Genomic DNA, 20,647 nt, shown 5'->3' with positions numbered 1-20,647 from the left:
AGGTGAGTTATAAAAACTACAAATCAGATAATATAGTTTCTGGGCACTTTTAGAATAAACCCCTAATTTACCAGGCCTTATATCAGGCCAGACTGCTTCTCTGCACTCACCTTGCAGTATAGTTCTCTATGAAGGAGGTTACATGGGCACAAGGGGGCGTATGCTAAGGGAAGGCACACTGCTAGAGAGGCCAAAGAGAAGGACACATATATACCATCACTAAGCTCATCTCAGTGTTGTCAGGCAGGAAGGAGCAGACAGGTGTGAGGTAAATTAGCTTCACACTCAGATCCCTAATGACATCATTCACAAATAAAACTCCATTCCAGAAAGAACAATGATGTACCAAAGGACTCTAAGATGTGGGCTTCTGGGTCTGTAAATAAATACCACGCTTCACTGGCATTTGACTCAGCCCACCATTTTATATATTTAATAATAATCCTCCCACCGGCACTTCCCTTGAGATTAGAAGTGTACGTGTCCTCTTACCATGCAATGTCTGTGGGATTTATTCTAAAAATCCTCAAACTTACTTAGGAGTTGGTTATATTACTCTCACAATAGTCATTTAGTTATATGATTCTAGAAAACAAATACTAAAAGTAACTGTACCAATACAACATGCAAGGCAGCTGCCAGTTATACAGTCCCCTTTCTAAGAAGTTATTCTTAGAAATAATTCTCAAAGCACATCCCCTCCTGAGAGGTTTACTTACACAAGTAATACAGAGTCCACAGATTTTTCCCCGCACACCTCCTCCTTTCTTCCCTTACCCTCCCACATTCCGGCCACAGCTCACAAGACTGCGGATGTCTGCCTAACCTGAAGGCAACAGTACCAGGCTGGCTGGTGTCTGATGAAGTCCACCCCCCCCCCCAAGAATCCTATACTAGATGGGGGTTAACAAACTTGGTGAAATTCCCTCATGAATGTAAAACAGGAGAACAACCAAAACAAAAGATAAGCAAATGCTATAAAATAGCCTAAATCAGGAAGTAGCACAAGCTAGTCACTCTTGAAGGCAGACAGTCCAGCTGAGACTCTATGTGGACACAGCACCAGGAGCAAGGGACGAGGCTGAGGTGATGGTGACCTCTGTGAGCTGCCTTACATCCTGTTCAACACACCCCATATCTCCTGTGGGTTTCCAAAATGGTTTTCTGTTCTTATTTTCCTCTTGGAGTTTTTCTATAAATCTTCAGTACACAGGCATGCTCTGCTTTTTACATGATATTCTTTCATTTCTCTCCCAAATGCCTCTACCTCAATAAATGAAATACCCTCCATCCAGTTGCGTAAGCCAAATATCAGGGAAGATTTTAAATACACGCACACACAAAACCTTTTTATTATGGACATTTTCTAACGGTGACTAAAATAAAGAAAGTGGTACCTACTCTTCACCTTTAGGGACTATCTACATCATATCAATCATATTTTATCTACTCCACACCACATCCCAGATCAAAGAAGGTAATTTTTGATTTTCTATTACCCACTCATTCCTCACTCATCCTTGGGTAATAGGCAGCCCCTATTACCCTACTTATAGCAAAGTCTTACTATAAACCTTATTCCAAATCCAACAGTTTCTCATTTTCACTAATACCACCTTAATGGAAGCTACCATCACCTTAATGAACTACTATAATCACCTCCTATTGGTCTCCCTGCTGCTTCTCTTGCTCCTTACTTCAACCTATTCCAAAAAGCAGCCAAGACAAACTTAAAAAATTAGAAATCAGGTAAATGTGGTTTCCTGTAATATTTAGAAGAAACTCCAAATTCACAAGGCCTTACATTAGGCCTGCTGGCTTCTAACTTGTAGCTGACTCAGTCCTACCAAGCCATGTTCCTTCAACTCAAAGCTTTTGCAGTCTCAGGGATTCTGTGTGAGCTGTTGCTCTGGAGCCTAGAATGCTCTTCACCCAATCTTCATTTTATTGGCTTCGGTCTGTCTTTCATACTTCAGTTTAAATGTCACATTTTCTGAAAAGCCTTCCTACAGCACCTGGTTTACAGGAGTCAGTTGACTGATCACACTGCCATCACATCATTTAAATTCTCTGTGTAAGTATTACCACCATTTGATATTTTTAATCTATTTCTTAAAAAAAAAAAAAATTCTCTCCCCATTAGACAGCAAGCTGCTGGAAACAGGGACCATAGGAAGCCTATTCAGTATATATGTTCATTCTTCTGTCTTCCTTAAAAACCCCTGATTTTATTCATGCGCAACCACAAAGGTCAGAAGAAGCTGCCCTTCATCCTCTATCAGTGGGGAAGGTTTGAATGACTGATGAAAAGTCTACATCCCTCTCCAGTGACTAGTTCAGAAATGAGAATGTGGCTTAATTCTGCCCAAGACAGAGGTAAGGTTTGCTATAGGCTTCTGAGAAAGTTGTTCCCCACTCCTAAAAGTCATGGAAAACACCAGTCTTTTCCTCCCTTTGGCCATGATGAAGGAACATGTTGCCAAACCACATCTGTGAGAGGAACAAGCTATGGGATGAAGTGCTGGAAATTAGGGTAGACAGAGGTAAGAATTTGAATTCTTGATGAATTTTTGAATCCCCTAAACAACCAACTTGGAAGTTCATACTACCTCTGACTTCCTTCTATGTGAGCTAATAAATTTCCTTGTTAGTTAAGTCAGTTTAGATTAGACTTTGTATTTCTTATAGATGAAAGTATACTACTAACGTGAACAGGAATTTTGTCTACCTTGTTCACTGCTATATTCCTAGGACACAGAAAAATGCCTAGAATATGGTGAACACTTAACGACATATGTTGACTTATGAGTGAAAGTATAAAATAATAATAATGAAAGGAAAAGAATCATAACACAACTATTCTTCATTTAGCCCACTTAACTATAAAGACATTAAGTTCCTTAAGAACAGGTATCTACTTAAGTCCATTTACTAAGCACAAACATTCTCGACACACATTTTAAAATGTCACTGTAATACTGTCATATGTTGCCATCATTACAAAAGGGAAATGTCACATCAAAAAGTATGCCTAGGGGCCTCCCTGGTGGCGCAGGCGGTTGAGCGCAGAGCTGTGAAGCTGTCCACAGCCTCTGTAGTGCAGGTTCAATCCCAGACAGCCATGGAGATACCCACATGGCGCAGCAGACCTCTCCTGGCTTGCCCACTGCTCCCCTCGACAGTGTATTTCAGTCTGCCTCTTCTGTTCCCCGCTTCCTCTGGTGAATCCTTTCACCCTCCCGCACATCTGGCCTGTACCCCAATTCTTGTATGCATGAATAAATAAATCTTTAAGAAAAAGTATGCATAAATTTATAGACTTACAGGTTCTTGGGGTTCTGTTTCTTCCCATGTTCCCCAACCATCATCTTCCCAGTTTGTTGATTTACCTATTTTTAAAAAGTTAAAAAGTGTTTACATGAAATACAGAGCTTAAAATATTTTTAAAATATCTTAGCGAAACATAATAGAACCAACCCCTGACATGCAATAAGTTTTTATAAATATATTTAAATGCTGATATTAAGGAAGAAAACAATGGAAAATTCATTACAATGGATTTTTATTATATATAACAATAATCAGGTCACATTTGACCTGAATCTCCCAAGTTTATGTTAGTAGTAAAACTGGACATCAAATTTGTAAATGTTTAAATCAATCTTCAAATGACCTTAAAAAAAAAACCTTAAGACAACAAACATTTGTTAAAACATTAACAAACTAAATATACACAGCGACAAAAAAACACACATGAAATTTCACAAGGATGCCTTAAAAAGTGACTTTTTTTTTGGGTAAGACAAGGTATCAGTAAAAAAAATACAGAATTTTGAAACAAGACAGGTCTACTATTGCCCATCCTTTTCTGAGCCTCTAGTTCCTTACACATGGGAATATCCTCTCAGATTAAAATAAGATGTTCAACAAACACTGCATCAAGCAATCTCAGCTAGGTCTGGAGGTAAGATCTCTTATTCGTGCTACTCAGTTCTATAGACTTATCTCTGAATCCATCTCTTACAGAATCACATGAGAAAAGAAGGAATAAAACTACTCAGAGACAAAAAACATTAGATGGTCTTGCTACATTATCTCAAATTAATTAAAATATCATACAAAATTCCAATAAAGGCCCCAGAGTCAGATTACCTAAACTCAAATCCTGGCCCCAGCACTTACTAGCTCTGTGACCAAGGACAAACTACCCCATATCCATAAGATCCAGCTCTCTCACCATAAAAGCACGGAAAATACTACTACATCTGGTAAGGTTGGTAAAAGGATTAAAATCACACAGCATACTTAAGTACGTTGACAAAGTTTTCAATGCTAATAATCAAGTTTTAGCCATTAAAATACTATAAAACAAAGAACTATGCTTAAAACAACCAACTTCAAAATTCCAGGGTAAGAATCAATTTAAAAGATAGAATGAAACCTGATATCTAAGATGCTTACAGTAGGAAGGAAGCAAATAGGGCTTCCACATTTATATAAGGTTTAAAAGTTGCTAAAATCACAATTACATATAGATTAAAAAAAATGCTACCGTCTGGTACTTGCTCTGTTAGCTGTGTAGTAACAGTCTCATCTTTGGTTCTTAAATACCAAGTAAATACTTCCCAATATGTCAAGCACACTGCTAGGCATATATTAAGTCCTAAAATAGTACTATCATTTGATTAACACTGCACAACTTATAGAAGATTTCCATATACACGTTAATTAAACAATTTAACAATTGCTCTGTTAACTACTATTTGCGAAAGCCTGCAGCAGGAGCTGAAAAAAATGCAAACACACTCCTTGTCTTTAAAGAATCATGACTGAGAGCAGGGGACAAATGTGACTTTAATAAGCGGTGATTACTGAAATCTACTACTAGGGGAACTCAGATAAGGGGTTTAAGAAGATGAAAAAGTACAGAGAAGAATTCAATGAAGTCTTTAAAAAGTGGCTAGGAACTTTTCAAATATTCCTGAAAAAATGGTCAATATGAGCAAAGGCAAAGATAAGATGCAACACACATATAAGGGTTATCACCTGAGAACAACTAACATGCAGTCAGCATGTTGGTACAGCTACGTGCGTCATAGACATTAACTCACTTAAGCAACACAAGCATCCTCTGTCACCCCCATTTTACAATGAGAAAAATAGATTATAGAGAGTTAATACTGTGACCAAGATCACAGAAAACAGTGGGGGTTGAGGGAGAGGAGGAGGTTGTTTGAATTCAGGTCTGCCTGAGTTCCAAAGCCCATGTTCTTGTGTATTCTGCTATACTTAATCCAGTCTGCTTATGGAGGGAGAAAGGACTAGGAACAGTGGGGTTTACAGTTAAGGCCAAAAGAAAGAGAATACTTATTTTAAAATCGAAACATTCCTTTGACATTAGGATTTGGAGATTTCTCTAAACAGGGAAAATAAGTCTGTTCGTGGTACTCTAATTCAGCTAGGCAAACGCTTCGTTCAGTTTTCCACTCTCCCAAAACAACCTTTATTGTGGGCAGTGGCAACTAGGCTATCCCACTTACATAGTTTGAGGAAATGCCCTAGTCTTATAAAAAAGCAAAGTACCTAAAAGAGCTTATTACCCTTGACTCAATTAGTAAGCTGCTATAAAAAGAACGTATTTATCAAACTACCACGATTACAGAAAGACCATATAGAAATGAAGCAATTCATGAAAGTCAGCTATTCATTCACTCAACAAGTATAGAATCTTTGCTAAGTGCTGAGACACAAAAGCAACTAATACTTCAAAGAACATAGCCCGTGCACAAAATCTCTGTTGAATGCAATACTAAACTATGAAAAATGTGCTGTATCTCCTCTGTACTGGTATAAAAAGTACCTGAGTCAATTCGCAAATGACTCATACAATCAAACAGAAGACACCAGCAATCTGAACTTCCTACTCCTGCAGAGACCTAATATCTCTTTATGCCCAACTGAAAACATCAAGGAAGAGAAAGACCTTGAGAAATACACTCTTGACACAGAGTATATGTATCCTTGAGGGCTGACATGTATCTCAATGCCTCTTACTGGGGGTTTCTATTAAGGAGAGGGAGAGAGAATTTAATCAAGCATCTCCCACAATTAACAGGAATACCTTTTCCAAATAAGTCAAGAACCACCATTAAAGGAAGGTGAAGCAGAATTACCATTCGGTTATGTTAAAAATGTTTTTGACTTTTAGTCTAGAATCCTAAGTATTTATGACATTGTAAAAAATGCATTCCAAATCTTGTCAATGGGAAATACTAAAAAAAGGAGGGAGGGGGAAAATATTTGCAAACTTGGCACTAGTTTCATTTTTATTTCTACACAGTGCCAGCGATTGAATGCCGCAGCCTCCTGACTTCTGCTCAAGATCATTTAATACTATTATGCAGGCTGCTATGTGACAGTCACTGTTGGCTGTTAAAAAGTGCTGGAGGGCCTCCCTGCTGGTGCAAGGGGTTAAGACACAAGCTATGAAGCTGTCCGCAGCCACTGCAGCATGAGTTCGATCCCCAGCCAGCCAGGGAGCTACCCACATGGCGCAGCTGACCTCTCCTGACTCTCCCGCTGCTCCCCTCAGCAATGTATTTCAGTCAATCTGCCTGTTCTGTTTCCCACTCTGTCTCGAGTGAATCCTCTCACCCCCCACATCTATGGCCTGTACCCCAGCTCTTGTATGCATAAATAAATAAATCTTTAAAAAAAAAGTGTTGGGACTCCCTGGTGGCAGAGTGGTTGAGCGCTGGGTTGCAAAGCTGCCCGCAGCCTCTGCAGCGCCGGTTCGATTCCCGGCTGCTCCCCGGCCACTGGAGGAGGGTCCCACATGGCGCGTTCCTGCCGCCCACTGCTCCCCTCAGCAGTGTACTTCGGTCCTTCTGCCTGCTCTGCTCCCCAATCTGGCTCTGGTGAATTCTCTCACCCTCCCGCACTTCTGACTGTACCCAGTGCTTGTATAAATAAATAAATCTTTAAAAAAAAAAAAGTGTTGGAATCACAGCATTATAACTAAGTTATTTCTTTTGCCTTCAAATGACATGGGCAGGCCAAGCAGCACATGCTTTAGAGGGGAACGGTTTGGCTTGTACTGAAAACTCAGATGACAAATGTCCACTAAAGTTGTCACTCATGTAAACAATTTTACTCAGTTTGTGCTTCTATTTACTTTTCAGTGAAGGAGTGTGTTCAGTATCATTAGCAGTGTTTTTGATTATCATTGATCAGGGTAACCAAAGCAGTATGTGTAACATGTATTTTAGGTAGCCAAAACAGTTACCAAAACTGGATAATGGCTAAAGGCTAGGATATAGTGGATAGCGAGTATTTGAGAACAGTGTACTGTTGTTCGTAATTACTATAAAAAAAAAAAACTCATCGTGATGGTCTTTTGGAATACACAGATCAAAATCTTCCACAGACCAGGATAATCTGAAAGTTCCGACCTCTGGTATGACTCAAGAGATGAGTTTAACAAAGGGTTATTATAGAATAAGGGCACCAGGAAAGATGACTTCTTTAGAGTAGTCAGGGTCCAGTGCAAAACTTCCTAACACTCCACAATCACCAAATCACAAAGGCTCTGGCAATTATCTAATGAGCTCAGTAGCACTTCTTTCAGTCAAAGGCTACACTACAAATTACAGGGTAATTTTAAGTGTTTTCCCCTTTATTAAGTAGCAACCCCCCAACCCCCCAAAAGCAAGCCTTTAATTGGCATCAACTACCTGTCTTTTATTTTGTTGAAATGCAATTCAACAAAACTGATCATAAAATTAAATGTTATTCATATCCATAGTCTTCATAAAATCAAAACTACCTCCTCTACAGCAGATTCCCTTTTCCAGGTCACCTTAATCTTGACAAGAGGGCCTCCCCGGTGGCGCAGCAGTTGAGTGCTAGGTTGCGAAGCTGCCCGTGGCCTCTGCGGCACCGGTTCGATCCCCGGCTGCTCCCCGGTCACCAGAGGAGGGTCCCACATGGCATGCAGACCTCTCCTGCCTCCCGCTGCTCCCCTCAGCAGTGTACTTCGGTCCTTCTGCCTGCTCTGCTCCCCGCTCTGGCTCTGGTGAATTCTCTCACCCTCCCGCACTTCTGACTGTACCCAGTGCATGTATAAACAAAACAAAACAAATAAATAACATGCCTCTATTAAAAAAAAAATCTTGACAAGAGATTAAAATAAAAAATTGTAGACCACACTCTGAGGAACACTAGCTCAAAGAGAAACTTCCATTCCAGCTAATTTGATGCTGAATAGTCTTTTTTCCTTGGCCTGTTTTCACCTTTCTGTTCTTTCATTCCAGTGGGCCCCTGACTCACTGGAGTGCAGTATTTAGCAGCATTACCCAAGAAACAGAATGCAAGCCACATGAACTATCTTAAGTTTACTGGTTGCCACATTTAAAAAGTAGAAAGAGGGCCTCCCTGGTGGTACAAGGGTTAAGACACAACTTATGAGGCTGTCTGCAGCCACTGCAGCACAAGTTTGACCCCAGGCCAAGGAGCTACCCACTAGGCGCAGCAGACTCTCCTAACTCTCCCGCTGCTCCCCTCAGCAGTGTACTTCAGTCCATCCGCCTGTTCTGTTCCCCACTCTGTCTCTGGTGAATTCTCTCACCCCCCATACCTCTGGTCTATACCCCAGCTCTTGTATGCATAAATATTTACCAAAAAAGAAAGAATATTATTCTCCAAATAAAACATCATTATAACTCTTCACCTTTGCCTATCCAATATTTGTCAACTAAAACACATTTCCATTTGTCTCTACCTCTCTAAATCCAACTTCTCCTACAGGACTCAGATTAATCCTCTATGAAGTTTTCTGGCATCCAACAGTGATCTTGCCTTCTTCAGAAACCACAGTATTTTTCATTCAGAACTTAATTAAATATGGCTTTGGGTCATTTGTTGCATTGTTAACTTGTTTGATATAATAAATATACACCTTGCTACACAACTACTAAGACTTGTAGGGTGGGTTGTGTGTAAACACAAACATATAAATATGGAGTATTTTCAAAAAAATCATAAATACTTCATAAATAACTGCAGAACACAGATCTTTGCAAATGACTTTCTTACTCAAACACTTCCGCATATACCACCATAAAAGCAGCAGGATTTAACTTAATATTTTTTTAAAGAAAGATTTTTATTTATTTATGCATAGAAGAACTGAGGTGTTGGCAATGGTAGAGGAGGGGGTATATGAAAGGATTCACCAATGACACAGTGGGGAGCAGAACAGGCAGATCCTAGTGAAATACACTGCTAAGGAGAGCAGCAGGCGAGACAGCAGAGAGGTCTGTTGTGCCATGTGGGTCAGCTCCCTGGCCAGGGATCAAACTCAAGCTGCAGGGATGTGAGCACTGAGACTTAACCCCTACGCCACCACGGAGGCCCCTAAGTTAATATTTTTAAATATAATGAATAAATTAGTTGTTGAATCTACCTAAGCCTTTTGAATTTCTTCAGAAATACAAACAATAAAATTTTATTTTTATTTATTTATTTTTAAAGATTCATTTATTTATGCATACAAGATCTGGAAATGCGGGGGGTGAAAGGATTCACCAGAGACAGAGTGGGAAACAAAACAGGCAGACTGACCGAAACACACTGCTGAGGGGAGCAGCAGGAGAGTCAGGAGATGTCTGCTTCACCATGTGGGTTTCTTCTCTGGCCAGCTGGGGATCGAACTCATGCTGCAGAGGCTGCGGACAGCCTCATAGTGCAGCGCTTAACCCCTTGCGCCACCAGAGAGGCCCAAATTTTTCTTTTTATAACCTTATATACAGACTTTCATATATCTTGGATCAAAACTATCCTTTCCAAATAACTGATCTATGTATAACATTGATAATTATTTCCTACTCCATTCCATTGTAATTAGTGAGACAAATTAACTAAAAAGTACCAATTTCCTACCATTAGTTTTAATTAAATAATAGGAAAAAAGAGTATTTGTTTAAATCCAAATTTAAGTGGTAAGAAATTTGATTACGTAAGAAAATGATCCTTTAGAAAGATAGTGAAAGATGCCTGATATGGATTAATGGATCTTTATATTTCATACACACATAATGTCCATTACAATACTACAAAACAACACTTGTATCATTACTAACAAACGATCTCATTAATAATGGGAAATAGGCTCCTTCAATTAAGTGTGACTTTTAACAACCTAGGTTTTTGGTAAGAAAAATAGTAAGTTCTCAAGTAAACACCATACCATTTTGAAGGAAAAAAACAAATATTATTTACATCATTTTCAAGTTGTACAAATATATACATATTTGTCAACAGTGAATAATACATGTTATACAAAAAACAATTCAAAAATAGCAAATATCACCTATTGGAAAAATCTAAAAACAGATCATTAGAATACTTCCCTTGTCCTGTTACTTTCATGCCAGTACTCATATGCTAGATATTGTCTCTAAAGTAGGGATTTTAATTTTACAACTACACTACATCAGCACGTACCCATGCTAACAGTAAGCAAAGTATGTCAAAGGCTCATGTATGAATTGGGGTCCCCCAACTCATTTCCTATAAAACCTATTGAAAAGATGGCATTTTCAAGCACACAAAACATTTCTAGTCTCATGTGCAATATTTAGATCTTTGATATTTTTTAAATTCAGGCAAAACCTTTCTTAAGGAATAAGCTTCCTTAGAATCTACTCTTTTCACATTCTTAGCCATTTTTCCTTGAAATTCACAGAAAACTTGCATTGAGAATTTGAGTCTTTCAAGAAAGTTTGCCAGCTTAGTTTGTTAGTACATTGAAATTGCCTTTCACTTGTTTCATACATCTTGAATCATACTTGCTCTCTTTATAAATACAATTAATAAGCTGATCACTGATCAAGTTATATACTAGGAAAATAAATACAAGTAAACTACAAATAAAAATAAGCAAGATGTAATTAGAAGTAACAGTAACAAAAGAAACTCCCTTCTTCCTAATTATAGCTTGATTTTTTCAAACCTTAATTGCTTTTATACCCTTCTTTGAAATGGACTATTTTGAACTGTCTCGAATAACTGGTAACAAGCACAACCCCTTGTTCTTACTCTTATCTATTTAAATGCTTTGCTTGAATGAATAAAATCAATGACTTAAAAATGTAAAATGTAACTATAACTCCCCCTGGAGAGAATTTTTTTCCCTAAAGAGATGAGATTAGCATAAAAAACAATCTGCTCTTACTTGAGGAATGAGATAGTCTTTGAAACCTTCAAAGCAAAGAGAAAATACATTTTAATAACAATTACAGATGTCTTTTTAGGGGTACTTCCTATGAAGGGATTATTCTACCAACAAAAGCTCAAGAAATTCAACTTCTATTTCCCATAGCTCTATTTAATTCTAAAAATACATCATTCTGATCTCCTTGTGAACAGTTTGTCCTCATAAACTGAGGGCATGTTTTTCATTGAACAAGAACCTGAAGCTAGAAAGGAAATTGAATTCCAGAAGTGGGCAATTAATTAGACAGCATCTGCTTTTTTCCAATATGAATATGTCAAGAAAAAAAACTAAATGAAAAACTAAAATCATTAAATGTTAGGAAAAGGAGAGCTTAATTTAATCTCCATGGTTGAATAAAAGATCTTATTAACATAGAAGCAAATTCATTTCCGCTCTTCTCAGATAATGAAAAACAGAAATAGTATACTGATTTCTATAAAGAGCAAGAACCTCTAGAATCTATAACTTGTAAATAATTAAGGAAGTTCAACACATTTTAGTTGGCTCTGCGTGATCAATGCAAGGAAAGCGTCACATAATAATACAAAATTTAAAAAACTAAAGAATAGATGAACTACTTCTATTTTTTCAATGCCTTAGAATTAATCTTTTTTTATTTCTAGGAAAAATGGGAAAAATAAGTTTCCTATCAGCATATTCTTTTAAGCACATATGACAATGCCACAATTTAAAATGAAGTAGACATTCTCATTTTCAATAATCAGGGGTTTATTTCTTTCAAAATAGCAGATGAAGCCTCCAGTCTCTCTCTCTGTTTGGATTCTTGGATAGACCATGGCCAAGAGCATGTGGTTGATCACCTTTGAAAGACACTTCATTCCCAAGGTGGACAACAGTGCAATTGACTTTCTACTGCTAAATGCCATCAGATGGCATTCACTACTGGACTCCTCCCAAAGGCCACTTGGAACCAGGAGAAAATGACTTGGAAAACACCTTATAGGAGAAAAGGGGAAAAGCAGGCATAGAAGCAGGCCAACTGACCATCATTCAGGGGTTTAGACTGGAGCCCAATTATGTAGCCAGGGAGAAGCCTAAAATAGTCCTCTCCTGGCTGGCAGAGGAGAAGGACTACAACATGGAGATCTACCTCTGCCACAAGCACCAAGCTTACCGCTGGCTGGGCTGGACAGCTGGCTCAGTTCAAGAAGATGAAGACAGCACCCCAAGGACATCTGATTCTCTGCTCCACAGCAGCCTAAGCTGATCAGAGCAGAGTCATTTACCTCAGTAGGATACTTGAGGGCCTTCTGAGATGAACTCACCTTTAGCTGTGGGGAAGGTTGTGCTAGTTTTTCACTCTTCACAGCAAAGAGCAGGTATTTAGTGAGATCAGCTCAGGACTCTCAGATGAGAGCAAAGAAAATCTCACTTGGTTAGAAAGGAAAGCAAAAGAGGAATTAAAATAACTTTAAATAAAAAACCAGGTCCAGTAAATACATCCTTGTACTTTATAAATATACTTTAAGCAGATTGAAAAAAAAAACAGATTAAATCAAACTAGATTTTTAAGGATTCTTTCAGCTCTAGAATTTGAGTTGTCAGACAAATCATCTCCTATATCAATTTAAAAACACTGTTCTGGGCCTCCCCGGTAGCACAGCGGGTTGAGCACTGTGCTGTGAAGATGTCCGCAGCCTCTGCAGCACTGGTTTGATTCCCTGCCAGCCAGGGAGCAACCCACATGGCACCTCAGTCCTCTCCTGCCTCGCCCACTGCTTCCCTCAGCAGTCTCTTTGGTCTATCTGCCTGTTCTGCTCCCCGCTCTGTCTCTGGTGAATTCTCTCACCCTCCTGCGCCTCTGACCTGTATCCCAGTTCTTGTATAGTCTTAAAAAAAATGCATAAAAATAAACATACTCCCTTTGCCCAAAAACCTAAGAAATGGTTAGGCTTACATTTCAAAAAAAATTTACTATGTCGTGGGTCTCCCTGGTGGCACAGCACAGCACTGTGAAGCTATCAGCAGCCTCTACAGCACGAGTTCAATCCCCAGCCAGCCAGAGAGCTAACCCACATGGCACAGCAGACCTCTCCTGTCTCGCCCGCTGCTCTCCTCAGTGTATTTCAGTAGATCTGCCTGTTCTGCTCCCCATTCTATCTCTGGTGAATCCTCTCATCCCCCGCACCTCTGGGCTGTACCCCAGTTCTTGTATGCATAAATAAATAAATCTTTAAAAGAATTTAATATATCCTATTCGCTATCTTGTTTTTCAAAAACCACTAAAGGTAATAATATATTATATTAAAGAACTTACATGTCTTGTATAATTTCTTACATCTTCATATTTATGAGTTACTTATTTACTATACCCAAAGCAGCAGAAAAAGTAAACATAGCTAGTAAGGTCAGGGAGAGTATGCCATTATGAAATATAGATGAAGGCAAGTAAAAACTCCCATGATTAAAGCTAATTTCTGTATATTCTAAAGTAGTCAATGCTACATCTTCCTTCCTTAGTCCATTCTATATTCAATGATTGTCTGTAAGAGAAAGTCTGATAATAATCTCAACCACTTAAGAACCATTATTATCATAAGAGCAAAAGTCAAAGAAACTGATAATACAGAATAAGTGTGTGTGAAAATATGTATCTGTTTAACATGGACAGAGAAGAAAGCGACCAACTTTTAAAGTAATTTGGAAACTGTGATCAAAATTTAAAATGTGAATTTTTATTTTTCAACAATTCTAACCCCAGAAATTTATATTCAGAAATACTAGCATCACACATAAAGATGCAAATAAGGATATTTTTTCCCTAATCAAAGTTACCATGAAACAATTTTGGGTGAAAAGGTGTTATTAGAGAAAATGCAGATAACTGCAACCTGTAACTGAGGGAAACTGCACACTTAATACCAGAAATTTTGACAAATAACCATTAAACACAATTAGCAAAAACTACTCATAAACTCAGGGGAGTTTATGGTACCTTAATTAAAGGGGACGGCTTTTAACACCTTGAGGCAAGTTACTATACTAATATTCAGAATGTGTGAATGGATGGAACTTTCTTTACTAAGTTCTCCCACTGGAGAAGGCAGGGTGGGAAAGCAGGCACTTTACTTTCACAGACTTACCTTAAATGCATTTACTTAAAATTATCTGTTCCCAGGTAAGCCAAGGCAAATTTCCATGTAACCCCAACATACTCTTACCTCAATGTAGGAGTAAATCACTACTAAATATAATCTGAACTCCAGCCAACCTCTCCAGGGTCATCCCTTACAATATAAGGTGTATAAACCCCACTTTCCCACTACAATTTACTATTTGTAGTTTTCTAAACCCCATGCTGTTCACAACCTTTGACTGGCCATTTTCTATCTGATGGACAGCTCTGAAACTATGCAGACCTCTGTGGAGACAGTTTCCCTATAAAGAAAGGAGCAAAGGTGCATGCTCCAATTACCACATGCCCAATTACGGTATAACACCTTTAACACTCCTTTTACATATTATTTCCTTTTATTAGTTGAAAGCTCCTTAGGCAGAGGGACCTATTTTATTTACCTTCAAGAAAATTTTTAGTATAGTAAAAATAGGTGCTTAATATTAGCTGAATGAAGAAACTAAAGAACACACGTCTCAATTTCTTCACTGATAACATTTTATCAGTATTATTGCTTTCAATTTTAAATAAAGAAATCCAACAACTCTACATTTTCTGGAATTCCTGTAAATGTTCTTCAAATTACTCTCATTAAGACTTCAAACAACAGAGAGCATGAGCATACTTAGTGGAAATCTAAGTATCAAAAATGGGTATTTTATATGCTTTGTAATAGTTTATCACACAAGTGACTCTGACTTTAGGATATCCTAAACACCATACTTTTCTCAGTGATTGTAGCATAAAAGGCTTACATCAATGACTTCAATGTAATTCCCTACATGCTTTATCTTCTTTCTTGTTTTGAAACAGGCAAGATGGAATGCTGCTCTGTCTCTTTAGGATAGCAAAGAGAAAATCATTTTACTATTGGTTGAATTAAGAGAGCCACAATATTATAATACCAAAATTACCTCCAAATATTCTGCTTCTCCTTCTCTGTAACATGCATTTCTGTTTTTATGCACCTAACTGTAAATAAAAGAAAGCTGTTCTAAAATATAGTCTCACTGTATTAAAGTGGGGACACATACTATTATCTATCTCAGAATCTCCAAGCACAAGACCAAATTTCATGTCTGGAGAGATAGCATATGATTGAGTAGAAACAACTAGTGGTAAATCCTCACTAATATAGACACTGGAAAATATTGGGGTTCCAGATCTCTTTTAAAATAGAAGTCATGGGCCTCCCCGGTGGCGCAGCATTTGAGAGCTGGGTTGCGAAGCTGCCTGCAGCTTCAGCAGCGCTGGTTGGATCCCTGGCCAGGCGAGGGTCCCACATGGTGCTCAGACCTCTCCTGCCGCCCGCTGCTCCCCTCAGCAATGTATTTCGTCAGTCTGCCTGTTCTGCTCCCCACTCTGTCTCTGGTGAATTCTCTCACCCTCCCGTGCTTCTGACTGTACTCAGTGCTTGTATAAATAAATAAATAGAAGTCATTTTATAATTTAAGATATAAAGTCATACTCTTATTCTCTGTCAATTCAAATCTAGAAGAGTAAGTAGGGTTGATTTCTCAATGCCCAGCAACCACCATATGTATGGCAGCTGTCCACATTAAAGCAAAACTACTATTAAGCCAAATGACACGTTTTCAAAATGATCACTTAACTAGGATAAATAATCATGATAAATAATTGAGGTTTTTTGTTTGTTTTTATATATTCCCCAGAGATGAATTAGGATAAGAAAATAACGTAAGCTTGGAAAATGAGTCCATGGTTTCTGTTTACTAATAATCATTTCTGTCACTAACAAAGAAAACCAAAATGAAACCATGAGCAATTTAAAGCAGGTCCTACCTGCTCCGCTAACTTCATTTTCACTCTGTAACTTTTCACCCTAACAAAAGTTTTGATTCAGGAAATGAAGAGCATCTAACTGCACCAGTTACAAAACCTATTGTTTTGTAAAAGATGGCCCAGATTATTGAAATCCATATCCTTAATCATGCCAAGTAAACGATCTACAGTAATGCATCTATTTTTCTGATTTCTATTTGTAAATTAAATACGACTTTAACCGTAAAACAGTTTTTGCTAAAAGACTCATTAGTTAAGAGATCCTTTTTCCACTTATTTCCTATTTGAATTGATGGTAGCCACAATGACACCAACATACACAAACCTAAGAATTTGATTTGAAGAGGTATTAAGTCATATTTGCAAATATTTAGACACAGTGCAAATTAATCCAGAGGCTTTTCATGTGATTAAAAGCCCAACTGTCCAATGAAACTCATACACTTTATCTACCCTTGACTGTATGAACTTTGGACAAGTACTCCATGTGTATGTATATAAATTTCAGCATATGTGCAATGCAACATGGTAGCCACTAACCTCATTTGGTTATTTATTTTTTTTTTATTATTTATTTTTATTTTATTTATTTATTTATACATACAAGCGTTGGGTACAGTCAGAAGCACGGGAGGGTGAGAGAATTCACCAGAGCCAGAGCAGGGAGCAGAGCAGGCAGAAGGACCCAAGTACACTGCTGAGGGGAGCAGTGGGCAGCAGGAGAGGTCTGCGCGCCATGCGGGACCCTCCTCCGGTGGCCGGGGAGCAGCCAGGGATCAGCCGGGGATCGAACCGGCGCTGCAGAGGCCGCGGGCAGCCTCGCAACCCAGCGCTCAACCGCTGCGCCACCAGGGGAGGCCCTCATTTGGTTATTTAAATTCAAATTCATTCCTCAGTAGCACCTTTCACATTTCAAGTGGTCAACAGCCAGATGTGGACAAAAGCTACCATACTGACCAGTACAGACATGATTAAAATAAACTGGATGATATGATTGAGAGCAACAAATGGGAAAAGGGGAACAAGTGACTATTTTAGATTAGCTGGTCAGAAACAGTCTGAGAGGCTGACATCTGAGCTGAGGTTTGAAAGAGGCAGCTAGCATGCACAGATCTACACAAAGCATCAAGAGCAAGGGCAAAGGCCTCAGACACACTAAGTGTCTAAAGTATACGAAATAGGGGAGAGGAGTACAGGGAGCAAGAAGGCAGCACCTAGTAAGGCAGATAAGAACTTTGGATTTTATATGAAGTACAATCAAAAGTCCTAGAGGTTTATAGATATGAATGCTATAATCTAAATTATGCCTTAAAAGCTTATTTCGACTGCTTTTAGGAATTAATTACTAGATATCAAAGGTGGAAGAAGGAAGATCTGTTTGACGAAGACTGGCACCCTTGCCAGGAGAGAAGTTGCCAGGCAGAGGGGTCAGCAGTGAAAAGGAAAAACCATGTTCTTGCTCTACCTCTTTGTCTAATGTCCTACGGTCTACTACCTCTCATAGCCAGGATCCTTTGAAGGTACCAACTTCTTTTCTGTTGTCATTTTCTTCTTTAACTCCTCCACATCTTGTAAATATGCTTCCTCAAACCACCAGACACTTTCTATCCTTAGCCAAGCTTTGTTGCGTCTGCACCTGTTGACCCACTCTTCATCAAACTCTCTCCTCCCTCAGCTCCATGACGCTCACCTGGGTTTCCTCCCATTCTAAGTCTTCCTGGTCACACCTCCTGGACTCCTAAACTTTAGTGCTGTTCCAAGGTTACAACTTCAGTGTTCATTTTACCGTATACACAATCCTTGAGATCAAACTGACACTTTTTTTTTAAGATTTTATTTATTCATTTATACAAGCACAGGGTACAGTCAGAAGCACGTGAGGGTGAGAGAATTCACCAGAGCCAGAGCAGGGAACAGAACAGGCAGACTGACGAAATACACTGCTGAGGGGAGCTGTGGGTGTGGCAGGAGAGGTCTGTAGCACCATGTGGGACCCTCCCCGGTGGCCGGGGATCGAACCAGTGCTGCAGAGGCTGCAGGCAGCTTCACAGCCCAGCGCTCAACCGCTGCGCCACTGGGGGAGGCCCCAAACTGACACTTTTTTGCTGGTAGCTCCCAAATTAACATTTCTGACACGGGACACCACATTAAGTCTTAGGTCTCTATAGCCAGTGTTCAACCGGACCCACTCACTTGGACAGACCAAACCATTAAAATGCAAAAGGTTGAAATCACATCTTCATATTCTCCCTCATTGTACACTCTCATTCAAACCAAAAGCCAGAGACCACTCTCAAGTCCCACAATCTCCCACTCCCCAGCTACAACCTCAAAGGCATCTTCAACTCCCCTTCACTCACCAGATCTTCACTAGGTCCTGCTTGTTTCACCTCCTTAATATCTTTCCAACCTAGTGCTCCCTCTCAAGCCATTTTATATTTTAAGCTCACATCACCTCTGGCCATAGGTTAATGGAACACTCTCAACCAATTCCCTGCTTTCAAGCCCTCCAACACACTGCCACCTAAACACATAATAGGTATTCAACTCACATGCATGGACATCTGACTATGTCATGTCTCTGCTTACAGCCTTCCAGAGGCCTCCCATTCCTTTCACAGGCTTCTCATGCCAAGCTCCTCATTACCTTTATAATCTCATCCCTCACATCCTTCTCTTCCACCATTCCTCTTTCTGAGTCCTCTATCAGGCCATTTCACGGCCCCCTTTCACAGCATATGCAATTACCAGTCCTTATTCATCCTACTACTTCAAAGGTAAATTTAAGCATCACCACTGCAAGGTGTCCCCAGGTGCCTCATATACACACCTCAATCACACTGTAGGACGGCTGGCAAATTTTGTGTTCCACCAACCAGATGATTTGATTTGCAGCACTAGTGACAGGCAGAGCAAATCTTCACATGGTTTTGATTTGGGTAGTCCTCTAAATTTTAAAGAGGATGGGGAGAGAAGAGCAGATTTACTGGGCTTTTTATCGCCATCCCAGGAAGGCACAACGTGGCAGCATTGTACACAAGAGCCAAAGGTGGTTCAGACTGAGACTATTTAGAAAACATTAAGCACCACACACACAACCTGTCATCGGGAGAAACGCAGGAGACGCTGAGGAACTAGGCAGTATCTAATCAACCAGCCCTGGGATTTTATACGACGTGGGCAAGGGCTTATTTAACACTACTTGATGATAATGATGCGTGGAAGGCTTCTCATTTCAAAGCAAATTAACTTTTCAGGGCCATGTGACGGTAATTTTAGCTCCTGAGGGAGATTCTCGCTCACTTCCTGACAAGTTATTTTCCTTATTGGAGAGAGGCTTGTTCATCCCCTTAGAAGTCACTCACTTGTCAATCAGTCGTTTATTCTCTAAATCTGGATGGGGCTGGAGGCAGGAGGAGTGTGGGCGGGTTGACGAGTAGCACTGGGGGCAGGGAGGGGCAGTAGGCCCAGGTCCCGGGGCTGGGACGACGCCGAGAGCGCGGTGACAGCTGGCAGAGATGGGGGAGCAGGATGTGCTGGCGGAGCCGGGAATCCGGGCTGGGGGGAAGGGGATGGAGAAGAGCCTGGGCGAGAAAGCCAGGAGTCCCCCGGTGGGGTAGGGAGAGCAGACGCAGCAAGACGCAGCCGGAGCCGGGGGGCTGAGGAGCGAGCGGGGAGTCGCGGAGAGGCAGCCGGCAGCCGCGCTGGGCCGGCCGCGGCTGGAGGGCGAGGCGGGCAGGGGCCGAGCCCGCGAGGGAAAAGCGGCGCGAGGGGGGCCGCAGCCCCGGGGCAGAGGCGCGGACTCAGCCAGGCACAAGGGCGGCGCGGGGGTCACTTACTGGGGTCCCTCCGCACGGCGCCGCTGGGGGTCTCCTCCCGCAGGTGAGGGAAGAGGAAGTCCCGGGAGGCCTGGAGGTCCTGGAAGTGGCAGAACTGGACAATGGAGCAGGCCATGGCTCCCGGGACCCCTCTCGGGCACTCACCTCACCCCACCAGGCTCTGCCCCAGCCGCCGCCGCCCAGCCGACCGGCTCCGGCCACGCAGGGGCGGGGACACAGGACCGGAAGCCGTCGGCGCCTCGGGCCCGCCCCCAGCGCAGGCGCAGGGCCGCCCAGCGCGCGGCCGCCGCGGTGCGGGTCACGTGACGGGACCCGCGGTGACGTGGAGGCTCTGCGCCGTGGCAGCGCCCGCTCCCGGGTGGAAGATTTCCATGTCCCTAGGGTTTTCGCCAGCGGTGATCTCATTGGAAGTGAACCGCGCGGCCTCCGTGTCCTCTGGCCTGTTTTTTTTTTTTTTTTTTTTTTTGATATGCTGCCTGCTCTTGGCCGGGTCTTGCTATTTAGTCATTGGCAAGATGCTGTTGTCATAGAGAAGGATCCGGGTTAAGCCAGGCAGACCAGTGGGGCACAGTATCATGCAAGTGTCGGAGTTGG

General features: G+C 40.8%; 1 protein-coding gene and 1 pseudogene across 1 annotated transcript in view; one reads left to right on the top strand and one right to left on the bottom strand.

Moving 5' to 3' along the window:
* Positions 1–20,259, bottom strand: part of RAB3GAP2 (RAB3 GTPase activating non-catalytic protein subunit 2) — a 78,574-nt gene extending 58,315 nt beyond the window's left edge. Inside the window, exons 1-2 of the mRNA XM_037496720.2 lie at positions 20,054–20,259; positions 3,325–3,389 (exon numbers count right to left, since the gene is read on the bottom strand). Coding sequence (XP_037352617.1) covers positions 3,325–3,389; positions 20,054–20,168 — 180 coding nt within the window. The 5' untranslated portion in view covers positions 20,169–20,259. The remainder of the gene's footprint in view (positions 1–3,324; positions 3,390–20,053) is intronic.
* Positions 12,071–12,498, top strand: LOC119233983 (bis(5'-nucleosyl)-tetraphosphatase [asymmetrical]-like; annotated as a pseudogene).
* Positions 20,260–20,647: the final 388 nt, after the last annotated feature.

This window comes from Talpa occidentalis, unplaced genomic scaffold (genome assembly GCF_014898055.3).
Source record: "Talpa occidentalis isolate TD23 unplaced genomic scaffold, MPIMG_talOcc4v2.1 talOcc4.8, whole genome shotgun sequence".
NCBI classification, from domain to species: Eukaryota; Metazoa; Chordata; class Mammalia; order Eulipotyphla; family Talpidae; genus Talpa; species Talpa occidentalis.
The sequence above is the reverse complement of the archived record's forward strand: the minus strand, read 5'-3'. Positions and strand labels throughout refer to the sequence as shown.